A 16,350-nucleotide genomic window follows, 5' to 3' on the forward strand; every position below is an offset into this window, starting at 1 on the left:
CGGGGAAGTCTGTCACCAGGAAGAGGGCCATCGCCAGCCGCAGTGGCATCCTGACTTCCAGCCTCCTGAACGGTGAGCAGCAAATTTCTGTTGTCTCTAAATCTGGTATTTTGCTGTAGCAAGCTGAGTGGACTAAGACACTCGGTAACTTGTTTGTGACAATAAAAGTCCAGAACACTAGTTGAAAGTTCAAAAACACTCAAAAATGAGTACAGATGTATTGCTTAGCAATACAAATAACCGTGAAAAGAACTTAAAGCAATGTGAGAGCTGTGTAAACACAGATCATGATGGAGGTGACGTCTGAGGGTGGGGGCGGCGTAAAGGAAACGGCCGCTTAGAAGTACATGAAAGTTACTGGTAATATCTTAGTTCCTGGGTTGGGGTGGTGAGGTGGCAAGTTAAGGCGGGGGTCATCACATCATTTTTAAAATAAATTAAACGGGCCTCCAAGGACTACAGAATAGAATGCATTCATAACTAATTCTATGTACTTGAGGTCCATCTTTTAAATTAAAAAAAAAAAAAGATGGTACCCACTTACCGTCTCAGGCCTTGCAGCCCAACTACGTTATACAAGACCGAGGCGTTTAACCACGGCCACGAGCGACAATGCAGCGCCCCGCCCCCGAGGACCGGCTGCCCACGGTGCCCCCGACAGCGCCGTCCACAGATCGGCAGCAGCCCCAGGCGGACAGAGCGACAGAACCCGGGCTGGGCGGGGACGCAAACAAAAGGGCGAGCGGTCACGTGGCGCCCACGCGCGGCGCGCCGGTGACGTCACCAGCCCGCGCCCGGGCCATTGATTCCCGGCCGGAGGCAGAGCGGGCGACGTGGTGGGGCGGGCGGGGGCGGGCCCGGCGGCGGCGGCCTCCGCGGCGGCAGCGTCCCTGAGAAGCACGGCGCCGGGTAAGAGGGCGGCCTCCCGGTCCCCGCCGTCCCCGTCCCCGTCCCCGTCCCGGGCGCAGCGCCCGGCGCGCGCCGCCGGAGGGGTCGCCGCGCCGGGCTCCGGGGCTGGCCGCGCAGGGCGGGGGGCGGGCGCGCGGCTGCGTGTCCGGCGCTCGTGCCGGCCGAGCCCGGCCGCTGGGCACCGGAGGCCCCTGTCCGCCCCCCTGGCCAGCGCCCTCGCCTCGCGGAGTGACAGGATTGCGAGGCGCGCGGGACCGGGGCTGGCGCGCGCCTTCCTGCGCCCTGTGGTCCTGCTGCAGAGGCGCGCGCCGCATCCCCGGGATAACACCCGCCGCCCTCGGCGCGCCGAGCACGGGGATGGCGTAGGCGGCCGCGGGGCAGAGCCCACGGCGGGGTCACGGCCGCCGCGCTCTGCCTCGCTCTGGCCCCGGTGCGGAGGGCCTGCTTGCGTCACCTCCCCTTCCCTCATCTGTTGGGCTCGACTCGTGCGCCCCTCCGGAGGGTAAGCCTGCCTCAGGTGTTCCGTGTTGGTGTCACAGTTTGGGAAACTTGCCTTTCAAAAAGGGACACCTGTCGTGGGATTGAAAGTGCAGAGTGGGGGAGTCGCAGCGTGCGGTTAGCAGGAGCGGAGCCCGAGCCGCTCGGGGAGGGGACGTGCTCACAGGCCTGCTCAGTGGCGGTGGCCGGCGACGGAGGCCGGATTTGCCCGAACAGGTCTTCGGGAGCAGAGAACGCAGGAGCATCAAAGTGTCAGGCAAACGTGAGTGATGATGCCAACTTCTGCCTTTGCCAAAGAAGCCTTGTGCCGGTGGTTTCAGAGCTCCTGGAATATCGTTTTGTTATTTCATTATGTGACAAACAGTTGAGTGCTCGCTGTGTGGGGGCAGGGAAACTGAGAAGAGGCATGAATTCAGAGTGGGGTCCGCCGCTGGCCAGCTGCGTGACATCGAGTTATTTAACCTCTCTACTCCTACTTAGTCATATCTACAAAATGAGGATAATTATATCTACCTTACAGGGCTGTTGTCAGAAGTTGAAGTGTCTAGCTATTATTGGCAAGGGCACAGCCCGCTTCGCTTGCACTTGAACTTGCTCCCTTGCGGAAGGTTTCCCATTGGTACAGCTGCTTGAGAAGCAGGGGAACTTTCTGCTATTTTGGATGTGTGCTATTCCGTCAGATATGATAAAGCAGACTTGGGGGAGGGGAGGGGGAATCTCAAAACTCATCATCTCTCAACTACAGACTCCATAACATTTTAGAACTGGGAAGAAGTTAAGGCCTGCCTCACTTTATCAATTATAGCTTCTCTTTATTGAGCACTTGCTACGTGCCTGACAGGGTATCAGGCACTTTATATACACTCATTCATTTAATCCCTCCGGCAACCCAGAGCAATACGCATTACACCCTTTTTACAGGTGCAGATGGTGAGTCTTGGCCAGGATCCTCAGCCCGCATAGTTTGAGTCTTGTGATTTTGCAGTGGCTGGAGTCATGGCATTGTGAACCCGCACAGTGGGAGGAGGGAGGCATGAGCAGAGTTGAGAGGGCCGACATTTGCTGTAAGAGTAACATCTCAAATTGTCCAGTGATCCATTATCTTTTATTTTACCCAGCGTGGTCCAGATGTGAAACGAGACTGGCCTTTTCACCCAGAGAAAAAGGAGAGGCTCACAGGCACACAGCTGGCATCGCGGGCACACAGTAGGTATTTGGTAAATGCCCGTGGAAGGAAGGAAATTCTTAAGGTATTGTCATTTCTGCCAGGAGACCCATCGCTTAATGCACAAAGGCCCCCTCAAGCCCAGCTGTTTTACACTATTACCGTGCTATACAAGCATCTTTCCAATTCATGGATTTAAAGATTTGAAGCTCTGTTTCGGACCGAGGTTGGTATTATTATCTGTGACCAACTGATTAGAGGTTTCAGACACGTGAACACGGGCTTCGAGCTTGTGGGCTTCTGTAGTGGTCTCTAGAGATACAGCGGTTCATTTCGCTCTGATGTCTGTTAGGCTTGGACCACGATAGGCACAGCTGCTTGGGTGCTTTTCTGGACAACACTGGACGATTGTTTGGTACCAGGGATAAAGAAAGTTGTCGCCAAATTAAATATTTGGGAAAGATCTGTGACCAATGTGCGTTGACATGGGAATAGCAGAGCGGCTCTAAACATGATGCACTCAGTGTTTTGGGTGGACCATTCTCTGTGGGCTCCCTCTCTGAAGATGGTTTAGGGCCATAGAGTGAATTACTAGGGACTCAAGGTTTATTTACGCCATCCATTTAGACTGTGACTTATATGTCAGGGTCTTTAGCGAACTTAATAGGAGGAACTCTCTGACAGCACCCAGCCTCCCGTCTCCTGGTCCCCCACCACAGCCGCACACAGCGAAGCTCTTTCTTGAAGAGGGAGTGTATTAATCTAGTCGCAAGTGGCAGAAACCCAGTGTAAACTCACTTAAGACAAAAAAGAGGTTTTCCCCTCTGATCATTTAACTGGGAAGTCCAAGGTGAGCTTCCGGCCTGGCCTTTCTCCGCGTCCCTCTGTCTGTCGGCCCCAGTCTCTTCCGCTGTCTTCTCCGCACTCGCCGCGAGGCTGACCACTGGCAGCCACAGCCCGTGATCGTACAGCTGTCTTCGTGCAGAATAAACTAATCCGGGGCAAGGAGCGAGGGGCGTCACGATGGGACAGCTCTGTCACAGGCCCACTCCCGGGAGGAAGGAGCACCGTGCCTCCTGTTAAGCACACGGGATGAGGCGGTGCGGAGGTACCAGGCAGGCAAACCTGCACGTGCGCTTGCGTGCGCGCTCCCATCCCATTTCGTCGAGGCCCTCCTGGAGCCTTCCAACGACCTGGTTTGTCTGTCGCACACTGTTATTCTGTTGTGGCATCGCCTGTGTTCTCGTGCCCTTCCACGCCTTGGCGTCTGCCGTTCGGGCTGCCCTCCCCTATCGCGTCACCGGCTGGCTTCCGCGGGATTCAGGCCTGGCTCGTCCTCCCAGAAGCCTGCCTTGGCCTCGTCAGTGAATTAGGCACCCGCCCGCCACCACAGCTAGCTGCTGCTCGGCACTCAGACTCAGAGCCTGGGGACAGGGATCTCTCTGCTGTGTGCCCCTCCCCTCGCAGCCTCAGCTGGCATCCTTATCTTTGTAGCGCTTACAGCCAGTAGGCGTTACGCGGCGCTTTGCTCATTGCCTGTCTTCCCACTGGAGCACCAGCTTCGTGAAGATGACGAGGGAAGGAATTCTTGTTGTGTTTACTGCTGCATCTCTGGGGCCTGGGACAGTGCCTGGCACATAGTGTGTGCTTAATGTGTATCGAACGAATGAATGAAAATCTGCCCACGGGGAGAAAACGCCGGCGTCGCGTTGCTGAGGACCCCAACCTGCCGGCAGGTACAGTCTTCCTGGAAACGTCAGTGTCCCCCGGAAATGTCAGTGCCCCCCGGAAAGGCTGAGTCCTCCCCGTGCCTGTGTGAACCAGCAGGGGCCAGCGGGCAGGCCCCAAGAAGAAGCCACCTGGAAGCTCCACCCCGTGAGACACCTTTCCGAACTACGATAGGACTATGTTAAGGTTTTTTCCATAGTTTGAGTCTTTTTTCTTATTTGTTTTTAAAACATGCAGCGGAGCACTTACAATGTGCCAGACGCCGTTCTAAGCCCTTTATAGAAACAACTTAGCCTTCAACTGGAGTTTTGGGATCGAGGCTTGTAAACTTCAAACTTTTTTTTCTTTTTGAAGACCAAAACACTCAAAAGCTAAAAAAGAAAAATCCAGGTTCGGAAATTATGAAAAAAACGAGAGCCCTCTCCATCCGGCGCGCCCCGCCCTCCAAAGGCAGGGCCGCCAGCGGTGCCTGGGTGCGCGCCCCCCTCCCGGCCCTTCTCGGGGTCTCGCGGTTCTGGCTGTTAAGTAAGAGAACAGCCTGTGCACACGTCCCTGTGTCTCGGTGGCGTTTGGGTTTCACGCCGATGCAGCCACGTTCTGCATGTCGTCTGCACCTCGCCTTCCCCATCGGGGTGCGTGGCAGAGCTGGAGTGGGGACTAGTGGCCCAGAGCACGCTCTCCTCCAGCCCCCTCCCAGGGAGGGCGAGCCTGCACAGGTCCCCTCCGAGCCGCATTCGGGTCCCCTCCGAGCTGCACCCGGGTCCCCTCCGAGCCGCATCCGAGTCCCTGCCCCCAGCCATCTTCCTGGTTGTCGTGGCGCTTTGTCCTCCTGAGAGCTATCCATTGTCACACTTACCTCCCAACAAAAGTAAGAGAGGTGAGGCACGTCCACTCATTTCTTTTAACAAAAAGGGTGGTTCTCACGCAAACACTGTAGGGCCTGCGGCGGGGCGGCTGCTGGTGCACGCCCCCCCCAAGCACCCAGCGCCTCGCCCCGCTTCGCTTCTGGAGGGAGGACACAGGTGCGCCCCGCTGTGCCCTCTCCAGGGCTGGGTGTTCTCACTAAAAGTGAAAAGTCTTAGCCACTTGAAAAACGGTGTCTCATTTTGATTTGCATTTTTTTGTTATGGTTAAGTTAGAACTTTTTCCGCTCCTTGAAAAACAACCGAAAATCTTTATTTACTACAAATATTTTTCCAGTTTGTTGTTTGCCACCTAATTTTGGTTTTATCATTAAACTTTAAAAACTCTATTTTTTGTTTTTTTGTAGACAAATTTTTAAAATTCCTTTGCTTGTAAGCTTTAGAATGTTTTTTCCTCCTTTTGTATTCTATTTTATAGTTCCCTTTTTGGTATATTACTTTAAAAAACTAATATTCAGTTTGAGTTCAGATTTTAACAAGGTACTTGATGAAAATATTGTATAATATTTTAAATAAAATCAGTTTGAATTCGATAAAGGTCTGCGTTTTGTTTTAAAGATCTTTAGTGTATCGTATTTTTTCCTTTAAAGGTCATTTATCAGACTGTCACAGCTTCGCTTCACAAAACTGAGACTCAAACACGTGTTCAGTCCTCACGATTTTACTGTCCTAGCGTCTCCACAAACCGCCGCGTGGAGCTGTGTGCGTCTGGGCCTGGTCTGGACGCGCTCGCTTCGCCCACGGCTCCCGAGCGCGCGGCCTCGTCCGCCCCTCAGCCCGTTTCCCCGACGCGTTATCCGTGCGACGTGGTCAAACACAGCAAACGGCGCCTCTGCGTGCGCCGCGCCGTGCGTTTGCACACGCAGAGCACGCCCGCTTCCTCGCCGTCCAGATGGAGGAAACGCGGCATCGCCATCGGCCCAGGAGTCCCCTGCGGCCCTCGTGGTCGCCACTGCCCCAAGGCCACCGGCGCGCCCATGCCCAGCCTCGCGGATCTGTTTTGCCTGTTCTCAGATTTCAGAGGTGGATCCGTCACGCAGCGTGTGCTCCGTGCGCGGGTCCTTCGGCGCGGCAGCGTCCTCCGCGGGAACGCGTCTCCATCGCTCGTTCATCAGCTGATGGACATCCGGTTTGTTTCTGGTTTGGGACTATCAAGAAGAAAGCTCAGTGGTAAAAAAGGTAACGTGAACTTTACCATCTTAACCATGTCACGTGCACGGATGTCTGCATTGTGAAACATCTCCGGAACTTCTTCATCCTGCAGATCTGAAACTGCACCGTCACACAGCAGCTGGCTCCCTGTCCTCCCCGCCTGGCTCCGTGACATTCCTGCCCAGGCCTCTGTGGCCACGTCTTTCCGTTTTCCTCGGTTAGTGCCCAGTATGGTCGCAGGGCTGGAGGGTAGCCAGCCGTTTCCCAGAATGGCGGCACCACTTCACGGTCCCACCGGCGGTGGGAGGGTTCTCGTCAGACACCGTGCGTTCGTTTCTGCTTATTTTAGCCATCCCGATAGCCGAGAACTGGCATCTCGTTGTGGCTTTGTCACGTTTTGTTTTAATCATTCGTGTACACGGCTGTTTCTGTTCCTAGACTGAGCTTCGCAGGGCACGTTGCATGCAGTGCATATTCGTCTCTTTGTTCTTGTTAACTTTTTTCTGATTTGGGGGGTGATAGATGCTTTATTATAGAAAACTAGAAAATGGTAGAAAACTATTAAAATGGGTAAAATCGCGGGTGACCCTACCTCTCAGGCACCATCGTTAAGGGTTTGGGGCCTCACGCGGTGCTGTGTCGGTCACCCCCGCGGGTGGGTGGTCCAGGGCTGGTTGACTGGGCAGCTCCACGGTGTCCCTCCCCGGGGCGTCAATCAGTCACAGCAAGGAACCTGTCACAGAGTTCCCGCAGGCCTCCTCGCGTGCTCTGTTGGCCTGAGCTGTAGCACCGGTACCTCTGCCAGGAGACGCGGGGTCGCCAGCACCAGCTTCTTCGCTAACGGCGGCCTCGCCCTGGGCCTGGGGCGGGGGCCCGGCCTCCCCAGGAAAGTGGGCAGGCTCGGGGCCCGCTCCGAAAGGCGGGCCGTCAGCGTGTCGTTCCTCATAGCTAAAGTTGCTCTGCGTACAGCGTTCTTCCCACTCACCAGAACTAAACGCCTTCCGAGGCAGGCCCTCCGACCCCCCTTCTGTGTGTCGTGCGGTTTGTGACTGCCACGGTCGGCCCGACGCCGTCTCCGGTTCGGGACATTACAGCTGTCTTCAGGCTTTTGCTGTTGTAAACAATTCTATGGTGAACATAAGTTTTTTGTGCTAGATTTCAAATTATCAACCCCAAGGTAGAGTTTTATGATTCTATTAATTACACCTACTCATAACATCTGTGTAGTAATAAGATCACATCAGTAACAATGGTGGCTGAGGTTATGGACGTATTTAAGACTCCGACACACTGTCCGACCGCCTTGTAGAAGAGTCGAACCCACAGTCTGGTCTCGGTGCCGGTGTGGTACATGCCTCTTTCTCCTCCTCGCCTCCTTTTCTCCTCTTCTTCTCTTTCTTTTAGTCATTAACATACATTCATTTGACAAATTCGTCGACTACCTTCTTGAGCACTGAGCTGGGTCCTGGGGCTTGTCCTGCCCAGACGCATCCAGCCCAGAAACATGTGACGATTAATCACATGATCCTGCAAATGTGTGACTGCAGCTAGTGGTGAGGGTCACAGAGGAAGCTTCCTCAGGTCGTGGGTCCTGGAAGCTTTGCACACCCTCTGTTCTAGCGCAGCGACATGACTGGAGGGGAAAACTGTGCGAATTGGCTTTTTTTGAGGCTTTTAAATTGCTAATTTGATGAATGGAAACATAAATCGTATTATGGTTTTGAGTCTTTAATTATAAGCATGATCGAATGCTTCCCCAAGTGCTTGCGAGGCATTTGTACTTCCTCTTTCGTGAGTTTCCTCTCTTGATTGTAGTTTTAGTTGGGGCAGCTCAGCGTAGCGGCCAGGAGCACCCGCTCTGTGAAGCGCCTGAGTCCGAATCCCGGGTCTGCTGGTGACCGGCTGTGTCACCTTGAACAACGCCGAAGGGTGTCCTGCCTCAGTGTCCTCTGTAACATGGGGCCAGTAACAGTGCATCCCCCTCATACGTGGTCACGAGGATCAAAAGATAAACCACAGTGCGGGCCTTATGCCCCCCTCCGTGCCCAGTGACCGCCCTGCGCGGGCATTCTACCTGCGATTCCCTGTCTGTCCCCATTTTTTTATTGATATGTTTTTAAACTTTTTTCTCTGAACATATTCAAATGTTACATCACTTTTTTGAAGCACAGAAACGTATCTGCAGGGAACAGACGTCGGTCTTCACTGCAATGTCTTGCGTTGCACACACTGACTTTGTTATCAGTGTTTTTATTTAAAATACTTTACAGCTAATCCCTCAGTTCATTTGTAATTCATGTTGGCTTATTAATGTAAGGCAAGGCGTTCGATAGATATTTTTTTCCCCCAAAAGCCGACCGATCGGCCCCGTCGGTTGGCTGACCCCCTTCCCCTCGCTGCTGCTGTTGGAGTCCCCTCCGTCAGCGCAGGGTCCGTGCACTTGCCAGGGTCCGCTGGGGCCGTGGCCCTGCTCTGTCGACCTGCAGCTCCGTTCTTGCACTGTGCCGGCACTGCCTTGACTTAGTCCTGTACTGTCCCCTTTTTAGAACACTTTGGCCGCTCCCGCCTGTCCGTCCGCACGCTGGCGCTTTAGAGCAGCCCTGTGGTCAGGCACCCGCTCCTTGCCGCCCTGGCCTCGTTGGACTTTGCAGTAAACTGCTGTTTAATTTGGCGCTAACCGGCATTAATCAACTATCTGGCCATCACATTCAGGGCTGATGTATCCTGTTTGAGACGTGTATTCCTGAGCAGAGTTTCCTACTTTCCACATGCAGGCTCTCCGCATTTTTTAAGATTATTCCTAGATTTTTCTCCCTTTTTAAAATGTTTTATTTGCTGTTAAGAATATACTCTTTTTTTTTTTTTTTTTTTTTTGCTTAAGGAAGTAGTTGCATTTGTATATTTTTCTTATATCCAGCCGTATTCCTTAACTACTGTTGGTTCTAAGAGTTTTTCATGTGATCTTTTGGAATCAACTAGGGTTATGGCACTCTCTGTGCCATAATTTTTTTTTCCTTTTTTAAAAGCTCATCTTTTATCTGTTTTGTTAGAGTAGGGGTCCCCAACCCCCCCCCCCGGCTGTGGACTAGTGCCACCCATGGCCTGTCAGGACCCGGGCCGCAAGCAGGAGGTGCGCGGCGGGCGAGCGGACGAAGCTTCGTCTGTGTCTGCAGCCGCCCCCAGCGCCGGCATCGCCGCCTCAGACCGCCACGCATTAGATGCTCATGAGAGCACCGGTCCCTGGGGCCACAAAGGCTGGGGACCGCTGGCATTTATAGGATATGCTAACATTTTCAAAACAATATTAAATATCATATTTCTTTAATTCTAAGACCGTTGAGCATAAAAACATGCTATCGATTTATTATCTTTTGGGAGCTACTATATAAATACACATAATTCACTTTCTGATATCAGGGATGTGTGGAGTACATCTCAGAATGAAGGAAATAAGATAATGGTGGCCCTCCTTATTGTCCTATTTTAGTAGGGCTGCCTAACTTTCATTTTAAATGTGGTGTTGACCATTGATTTATGATAAACAGTCTTCGTTATATTAAAGAAATATCCATTTTTTCTTTCAAATAAAACAAAAAGCTTCAGTTCTTCTGGAGAGTGATGAGAAGGCTGCTTGTCTTAACCAAAAAAGTGGAAACTGTGGCTGTGCATGTGTCGCCCAGCACAGCTGGTCTCTCAGCTCCTCCCTTGGGCCCCACAGAGCTCGCCGGCTGCACCGAGGATGGTGTATTAGTTTCCTAGAGCGGCAGTGACAAATTCGGGGGCTTCAAACAATGGCAATTCTCTCGCCGTTCTGGAGGTCAGAGCAGACTATCACTGTCGCTATCACTGGGCCGAAACTGGGGTGTCGCAGGGCCGTGCCCCTCCCTCTTCCAGCTCCCGGTGCCGTGCGCTTCGTTCCGTCTTCAAGGCCAGCGTCCCGGATCTCCTCCCGCCGCCTCCCACGCTGCTCCCCTCTATGTGTTGACGCGAATGTTTGTGACCCGGCAGCGCTGAAGGTTATGCTCTTAAAGGCACGGGTCAGGTGTTAGGATCGCAGAGCCTTTCAGCCCCTGGGAGTGGCTCCAGGTCACTCCACAGAAAATCAGTCCCGGGGCCTCTCTCCCCCACTCTCCCGCTGCCCCCAGCCCCTCCCCGAGCCCCTACGTTTCCTTTAATATTGTTAGGAAGACAGATGAAAACCGGTCGGTTGAGAGCAGGGCGCGTAAAGGCAGACATTGAGCCAGCATCCTGGTGGTGTGGTGAACTGGCCGTTCAGGGGGCTGGCCGCGTGGCTGCTGGCCAAGTGGGCCTGCTTCCCCGGGAAGCCGCAGGACTCGGGGCAGACGCTGCCTGCAGGTCTGCCTGAAACCGGATTGCGCTTGTCCCCTCTGCTTCCTGCGACCTGCGGCATGGGGACATTGCCCTTGCAGGAAGGTGGGACCGAGCGCAGCCACTCGCAGGCTGGGCCAGAGAAGAAGAGGAGAGGAGGCAGGAGCGAGTGGGAGGCTCCCCCTTCGGAACCCAAATGTGGGCCGGAAGCTGAACCTCTCTGTGCTGGTCAGAGGCAAACCAGGGGGCAGTCAGGTGCGATATGCCAGACCGCCTGGCATCGGAGGGCAGTTAAAGGGTGTCAGGACTTAACGCATAAAACCACACGTCGTGGAGGGTCACCTCGTGGATTTGTTACGAGATTAAACGTACGTTCGCTGTTCAAGCTCAGACGTACGGTGGAGCGTTCAGCGCGGGCCCGGGCGTCGGGAGCGGCAGCGTGTGGACCCCAGCCCTGGTCAGTGATGGCGCTAACGCCTGCGGCCACAGTGCCCGGCGCCTCCGGGAACTGACAGACGCCGCTGTCTCATTTACTGGGTAACGGCTGGGCACAGACGCTCACCTGCTTTTGGAGACTTCCGTTTCTTCTGAGGCATCCCTCGTTTCTTATAACTTCAAAAGCCAGTCTGCTCATTCCCACGTGGAGCTCATCCGTCAGCGCCGACGCCGCGTGGAGCAGTGCTCGGCCCGCGGGCAGCTCACTGCTGTCTGCAGAAGGCCATACAGGTTTTCAAAGCCAGCGGGGGCATTGTGGGAAAACACTCAGAATTTTGAAAATTATGCTGGTGTGGCAGTAACTTACAGTGGAATAAAAAACCCAACAATAAAGAAACCAAAAGAAAAAATAAAAAGGAATTCTAGCAATTCTGTGAATTGCTTATTATGTATTTCCTAGGAGTTAAGCACGTGAATTTATTTCTGTGCATGTCCTATTCGGAAACGATGCCCCAGTACTTAAAAGGGAGTCAGTAATGTACTGTGTTTCTGGTGGCACGGTGCGAGTGGAGTGGCTTGCATTCGCAGGCAGCACATTTCCGTCGCAGTGTCACTGTGTGCAAATATTGGCGTTTGCAGACATCTGCTTTGCCGTAGGGAGACGGGTGAGCCAATCGGCTGTCGCCCATGTGTGCAGCAGGCTGGTTATGGGCGACTGTCGACTGGAAAGGCTTGTGCGCGCAGCGAGGTGAGACGGGAGATCCCCAACAAGCCAGACTAACCGTTATTTATAGTGAAGAAGCAAGAATAGCAGGGATCGGGAGCTACAACCAGCTCGGCGGCCAGATGGTAAGGCGGCCTTCCCCATAGCTGGGAAGCCAGGTCCCTGAAGGCGCACATGGGGCGTGGCGGTGCGGTGACAGCCAGACTTCCAGGGCACCGCGCAGGGGCTGCTTCGTGCTCTCCTCGCTTTACAGGGTCACGCTGCACCGTTCAGGCGGTGGTTAGCCCCCAGTGGCAGGGCTCACGCATGGCTTTACTCTCCCAGGGGGCAGCGGGCACCTCAGGGGAGGGGTGCCAGGTGCTCACGACACATTTGTGCCCCGGGAGAACGCAGGAGGGTTAGGGGTCGTTGTGACTGTGCTCGTCGGCATTTTCTGCAGTTTTCTGGAATCGACCTCGTACTTTTGGTCAGTATTTTAAAGTGCTTCATCCAACTCCTCAAGTCCCTATGATAGAACAGCACAAAGATTTATGTCACCCTGGGAGCTGAGCAGTTGCTGGGGGGAGGAGGCGAAAGGTTTATGAATGAGGCTGTCTGCGGTCCCCTGAGCTGCTCAGATCGAATGACAAGGGTAGTTCTCCCTCCAAGGCACACACTGACCCTCTGCCTCGGAGACATGGTTCCCCTTTCTGCCTCGCCGGTGCCACCTCCCTTAGAGTAAAAGGGACAGAGGCAGCAGCTGAGCACCTTCCCCTCCACAATAGTTGTGATAAGGCTTTTCTGGAACATTCTCGTAGAAGGATTAAATACTGTGGGATGCAGAGGTAAGACATAATTCATTTGACTTACGTGGAAAATAGAACGTGGGAAGATAGGCTGGAATTGTTGCAGGGAGTTTTAAAACTGTGGCACGTGCACGTGCGCGGAGAAGCATAAAGCGTGAGCGCGTCACTTGATGAACTGTTGGAGAGTGACATACATGTGGCCACCACCCAAGAACTGGAACATCACCAGTACTCAGAACACTGCTTCCCAGCCGACCCCCGCGTCACCCCCGGAGGTACCCGGCATCCTGTCCTTTGCGCAGTGCAGGCACGCGTCAGTTTTGCTCTGTTTGGGACTTAGTGGAAATGGAACCCTGCAGTATGTATGCGGCTTCTCTCGTTCAATGTCGTGTCTCGACAGTTACCCACCTTGTTGCCTGTGGTCTTAGCGCTTTCATTGTTGTCACTATATAATATTCCGTCGTAGGCATGTGCCACCATTTACCTGTTTTACTTTTGACGGCCGTTTGGGTCGTTTCCGGTTTGGGGGCTGTTGCGAATAGCACAGCAAGGACCTTGTACACTGTTGCTCTTGCTCTCGGAGTGTCCTTGCTGGATCGTAGGGAGTGAGCACTCACGCCTTTCCTAGATAACGTTGAACCAGTTTCCTGAGGTGGCGGGGAGCCCTTGCCCCCCGCTGGCCCAACCAGCCATTGAACGTGGCCTGCCTGGCGGTGGGCAGGGATGCCCAGTGGCCTCGCCCGCGTGTGCCCCACGGGGTGAGACCGTTTATCGATGTTTTAATTTCCTTGTGTAACGTTCCTGGGCCGCTGTTTTTCCTCCCAATCTGTTATTCAGTCAACCGACCAGCCCTTGAAGGTCACCATTGCAGGGGCTGTGGGGACGTACGGCCCACGTTCCCACCCCCAGGGGAAGACTTTACAGCCCTAGAGGCAGAAACATAAACTCAGAAGCCTGTGACAAATGCTGAAGCGTCGTCTTCCCCGCCAGGCTGCTCACTGAAGATGCTTGTGTCCTGGTACCCAGCACACATCTGGCACATATTGGTGCTTAGTGAAGTTGTGCTAAATGATTGGGTGTGGCATTTTCAGAAGAGGTTGAAAGAGCTCTAGTAGGCCAAATGCAGGGTGATGGAGAAGCCCGAATGAGGAATCACAAACTACGCCCACTGCCCGACCCCGAGCGGGCAAGTCTCCCTGGGAGCTCACACGACAGGCAGAGCTCACAAGCCCGTTTCCCCAGAAGCAGTGGCAGAAGGACATTCTAGGCCGAGGGATGGCACTGTGCACAGGCACAGAGGGGAAACACAGCCTGCACCCAGCGCGAAGTCTGGGGTGACTGGCGGGTGGTGGGGTAAGAGGACGGTGGAGGGAGGACGTCAGCTGGAGCTGTGGCCTGCCTCGTGAGGCTCAGAAGCAGTGGAGCTAAACACTGGAATTAGCCACAGAGAGAAAGCCTCACAGGTGCCGGGGAGGGAGCCTGCGCGCACTAGCACAACGCTCTGGGGGCCTTCCCTAGACCCCTCGAGGGAGGTAGTGTGTAGCAAGCCTGGTCAGGAGAGCAGCTGAAGCTGTCCCTGGGGCCACGGAAGTGCCCTTGTGGAGAGCTGCGGGGCGACCCAATGGAGCCAGTGAGTTTCCCGCAGCCGGACCTGCAGAGCGGGTCCGCACCTCGTGTTGGGGCTCACGCCTGCCTGGCGGAGTGGTGAAGATTGGGGTGTGCTGGCAAAGGGCTTCGCCCTTGCTGGGGTGGGTGGGTGCCAGGCTGGGGTGGTTGCGGGGCGTAGCCCCTAAATTCTTCACCGCCGTTACTGTCTGGCGTTTTGCTGGCGATTGCTGTTGGAGTCAGTGTTCAGTACCCCAGGAGCATGAGTCAGTGGTGCACAGAGGGGGCGTTAGTCATTTGAAGCGATCTGGCCCCTCCCCCACCCTGCCCGCTTTGCACGTTAGAGACACACAGTCACGTTGCTGCCGCACCTGGGCGACAGAGGACGGCGCCCTGGCCCTGCTCCAGGGCTGGGCTTCCCGGGCGTCCTCATCTAGCGTCGCTTCACCCCCTGTTCCCCTGAGGGGCCCGGGGAGGGCGACGGGGCGCTCGGTCCCCATGGGCCCTCCGAGGAATGCGCGCGTTCGGCGCCCGGGACAGGACGGGCCGATCCGGTCGCACCTGGGGTCGGCCAAGCCCCGCCTCCCGGCCTCGGGGCGGCCCTTCCCGAGAAACGAAAGTGAAAACGGGCGCCGCGGCCCCGCCCCCGGCCCGCCGTTCCCTGCGGCGGCTTCCTGCTGTCCCCATCCCCACGGAGGCCGCGGCCGAGCGGAGCGCCGGAGGAGCCACGGCCGGCGCGGGGCGGGCGGCGTCCGGGGACCGTCGCCGCGCTGCCCGGACATGCCTCGCGGGCGCCATGGACCCGAGACAGGTGAGCGGCAGCCGGGCCCGAGCTCCGCCCCGGCCGCGCCGCTCGTGCCCGTGTTCGGCGTGACAGCGGCAGAGGCGCGACAAGTGGGCGGCGCGAGCGCGCAGCGCGGGGCGATGGGCGATGCGGGGAGAGCCTGCGCCCCGCTTTGCGGGGGCCCCGCGGCGCCCCGCCCCCGCCGCGCGTGGCCGGCGCTGTACTCTTACCCTCTTCCGTCGGCGCCTCTCCACTTCCTGGAGGCTTCGGGGAGAGCAGACCCCGTCTCAACCAGAGGGGACGCTTTCTGGCAGCTCCTCGTGGTTGCCCCAAACTGGAAAAACCCGAATGTTCCTCGGCAGGTGGCGGCAGGTGGCGAGATAAACAAAAGGGGTCACGTCCGGACGCTGAGCCGTTGCTCGGCCGAAAGCGGAAGGAGCGGCTCGCGCGCAGCAGACGTGTCCCTGGCCCTGTCCCCGCGCCGTCCGCGGCGGGGAGCGCACCTGTGGCCGCGCCGGCCCGGGCGGGGGCCGGGGCCGCAGAGCGCGGAGGACCGTCCTGGGGCCGGAGGGCTCTGCACCTCCGTCGCGGGGGTGGGAGACAGACGGCCGGCCCTGGCTCCACGCGGAGCTCACGGTTGTAGAAGCAGCAGCCTCACCGTATGTGCGCTTGCGTCCATGTTTTAAGAGACGTGTATCCACACGCGTGCACATGTACATTTTTGTAGGGGGTGTGTGTGTATCTCTTTTAAAAGGACAAGGGACACGCGACTGGAAGGAAAAGCATTTTCACGCCTCCAGGCGTATTGCCTGTCGCGGCCAGGTGGGCTCTGGTCTTGCCCTAAATGCATGAGCTACACGTGGATGCGAAACTTCGCAGGGCAGTGGGCGTCTGCTGGCTTGGTATGCGGGAGGGGATGTGGAGCGTTGGGGGGTGGCGGCCAGGGCTGGGCCCCACTTTCCCGTGCTCACCGCGTCCCCCGGTGCTTGGGGGCTGTTCTCAAGTGATGGTTCCACTCGGCTTCTGGGCAGCCAAGGGGGCGTGTAAAGAAGTAATCACTATTCTCCCTCGAATCTCTCCTGGCGGTGAGGGTGAGTGTGGCCGGGTGAGGGCAGCGGTCAGCGCAGCTGGACCGTGCGGCCTCTGAGCTGGTGGCTGGTGTCTGAGTGGACAGACCGTCTCGGCCGTCGGAAGGTGAAGTCTGATGCTTCCGCACAAGGTGGCGGCTGGAGACAGTAGATTCGAGCGCAGCCTCCTAAGAGGGTGCGTTTAGGTTCTGGGGGTACATGAAGGCCACCCGGGGGAGGGAGAGG

At 56.1% G+C, this 16,350-nt stretch overlaps 1 protein-coding gene across 6 annotated transcripts in view; it reads left to right on the top strand.

Moving 5' to 3' along the window:
- Nucleotides 1–1,291: 1,291 nt before the first annotated feature.
- The window catches only part of ADAR (adenosine deaminase RNA specific), a 28,676-nt gene continuing 13,617 nt past the window's right edge, over nt 1,292–16,350 (top strand). For 3 of the 6 annotated variants that reach the window (XM_016134134.2, XM_016134135.2, XM_016134137.2), the window contains exon 1: nt 14,914–15,064. In XM_016134134.2, the coding sequence (XP_015989620.2) occupies nt 15,050–15,064 (15 nt within the window). In that variant the 5' untranslated portion in view covers nt 14,914–15,049. Of the gene's footprint in view, nt 1,412–14,912; nt 15,065–15,870; nt 15,940–16,350 lie in introns of those variants that run through there. The other 3 variants (XM_036234854.1, XR_004955212.1, XM_016134136.2) reach the window with 3 other exon arrangements.

This window comes from Rousettus aegyptiacus, unplaced genomic scaffold, assembly GCF_014176215.1.
Source record: "Rousettus aegyptiacus isolate mRouAeg1 unplaced genomic scaffold, mRouAeg1.p scaffold_m13_p_17, whole genome shotgun sequence".
NCBI classification, from domain to species: Eukaryota; Metazoa; Chordata; class Mammalia; order Chiroptera; family Pteropodidae; genus Rousettus; species Rousettus aegyptiacus.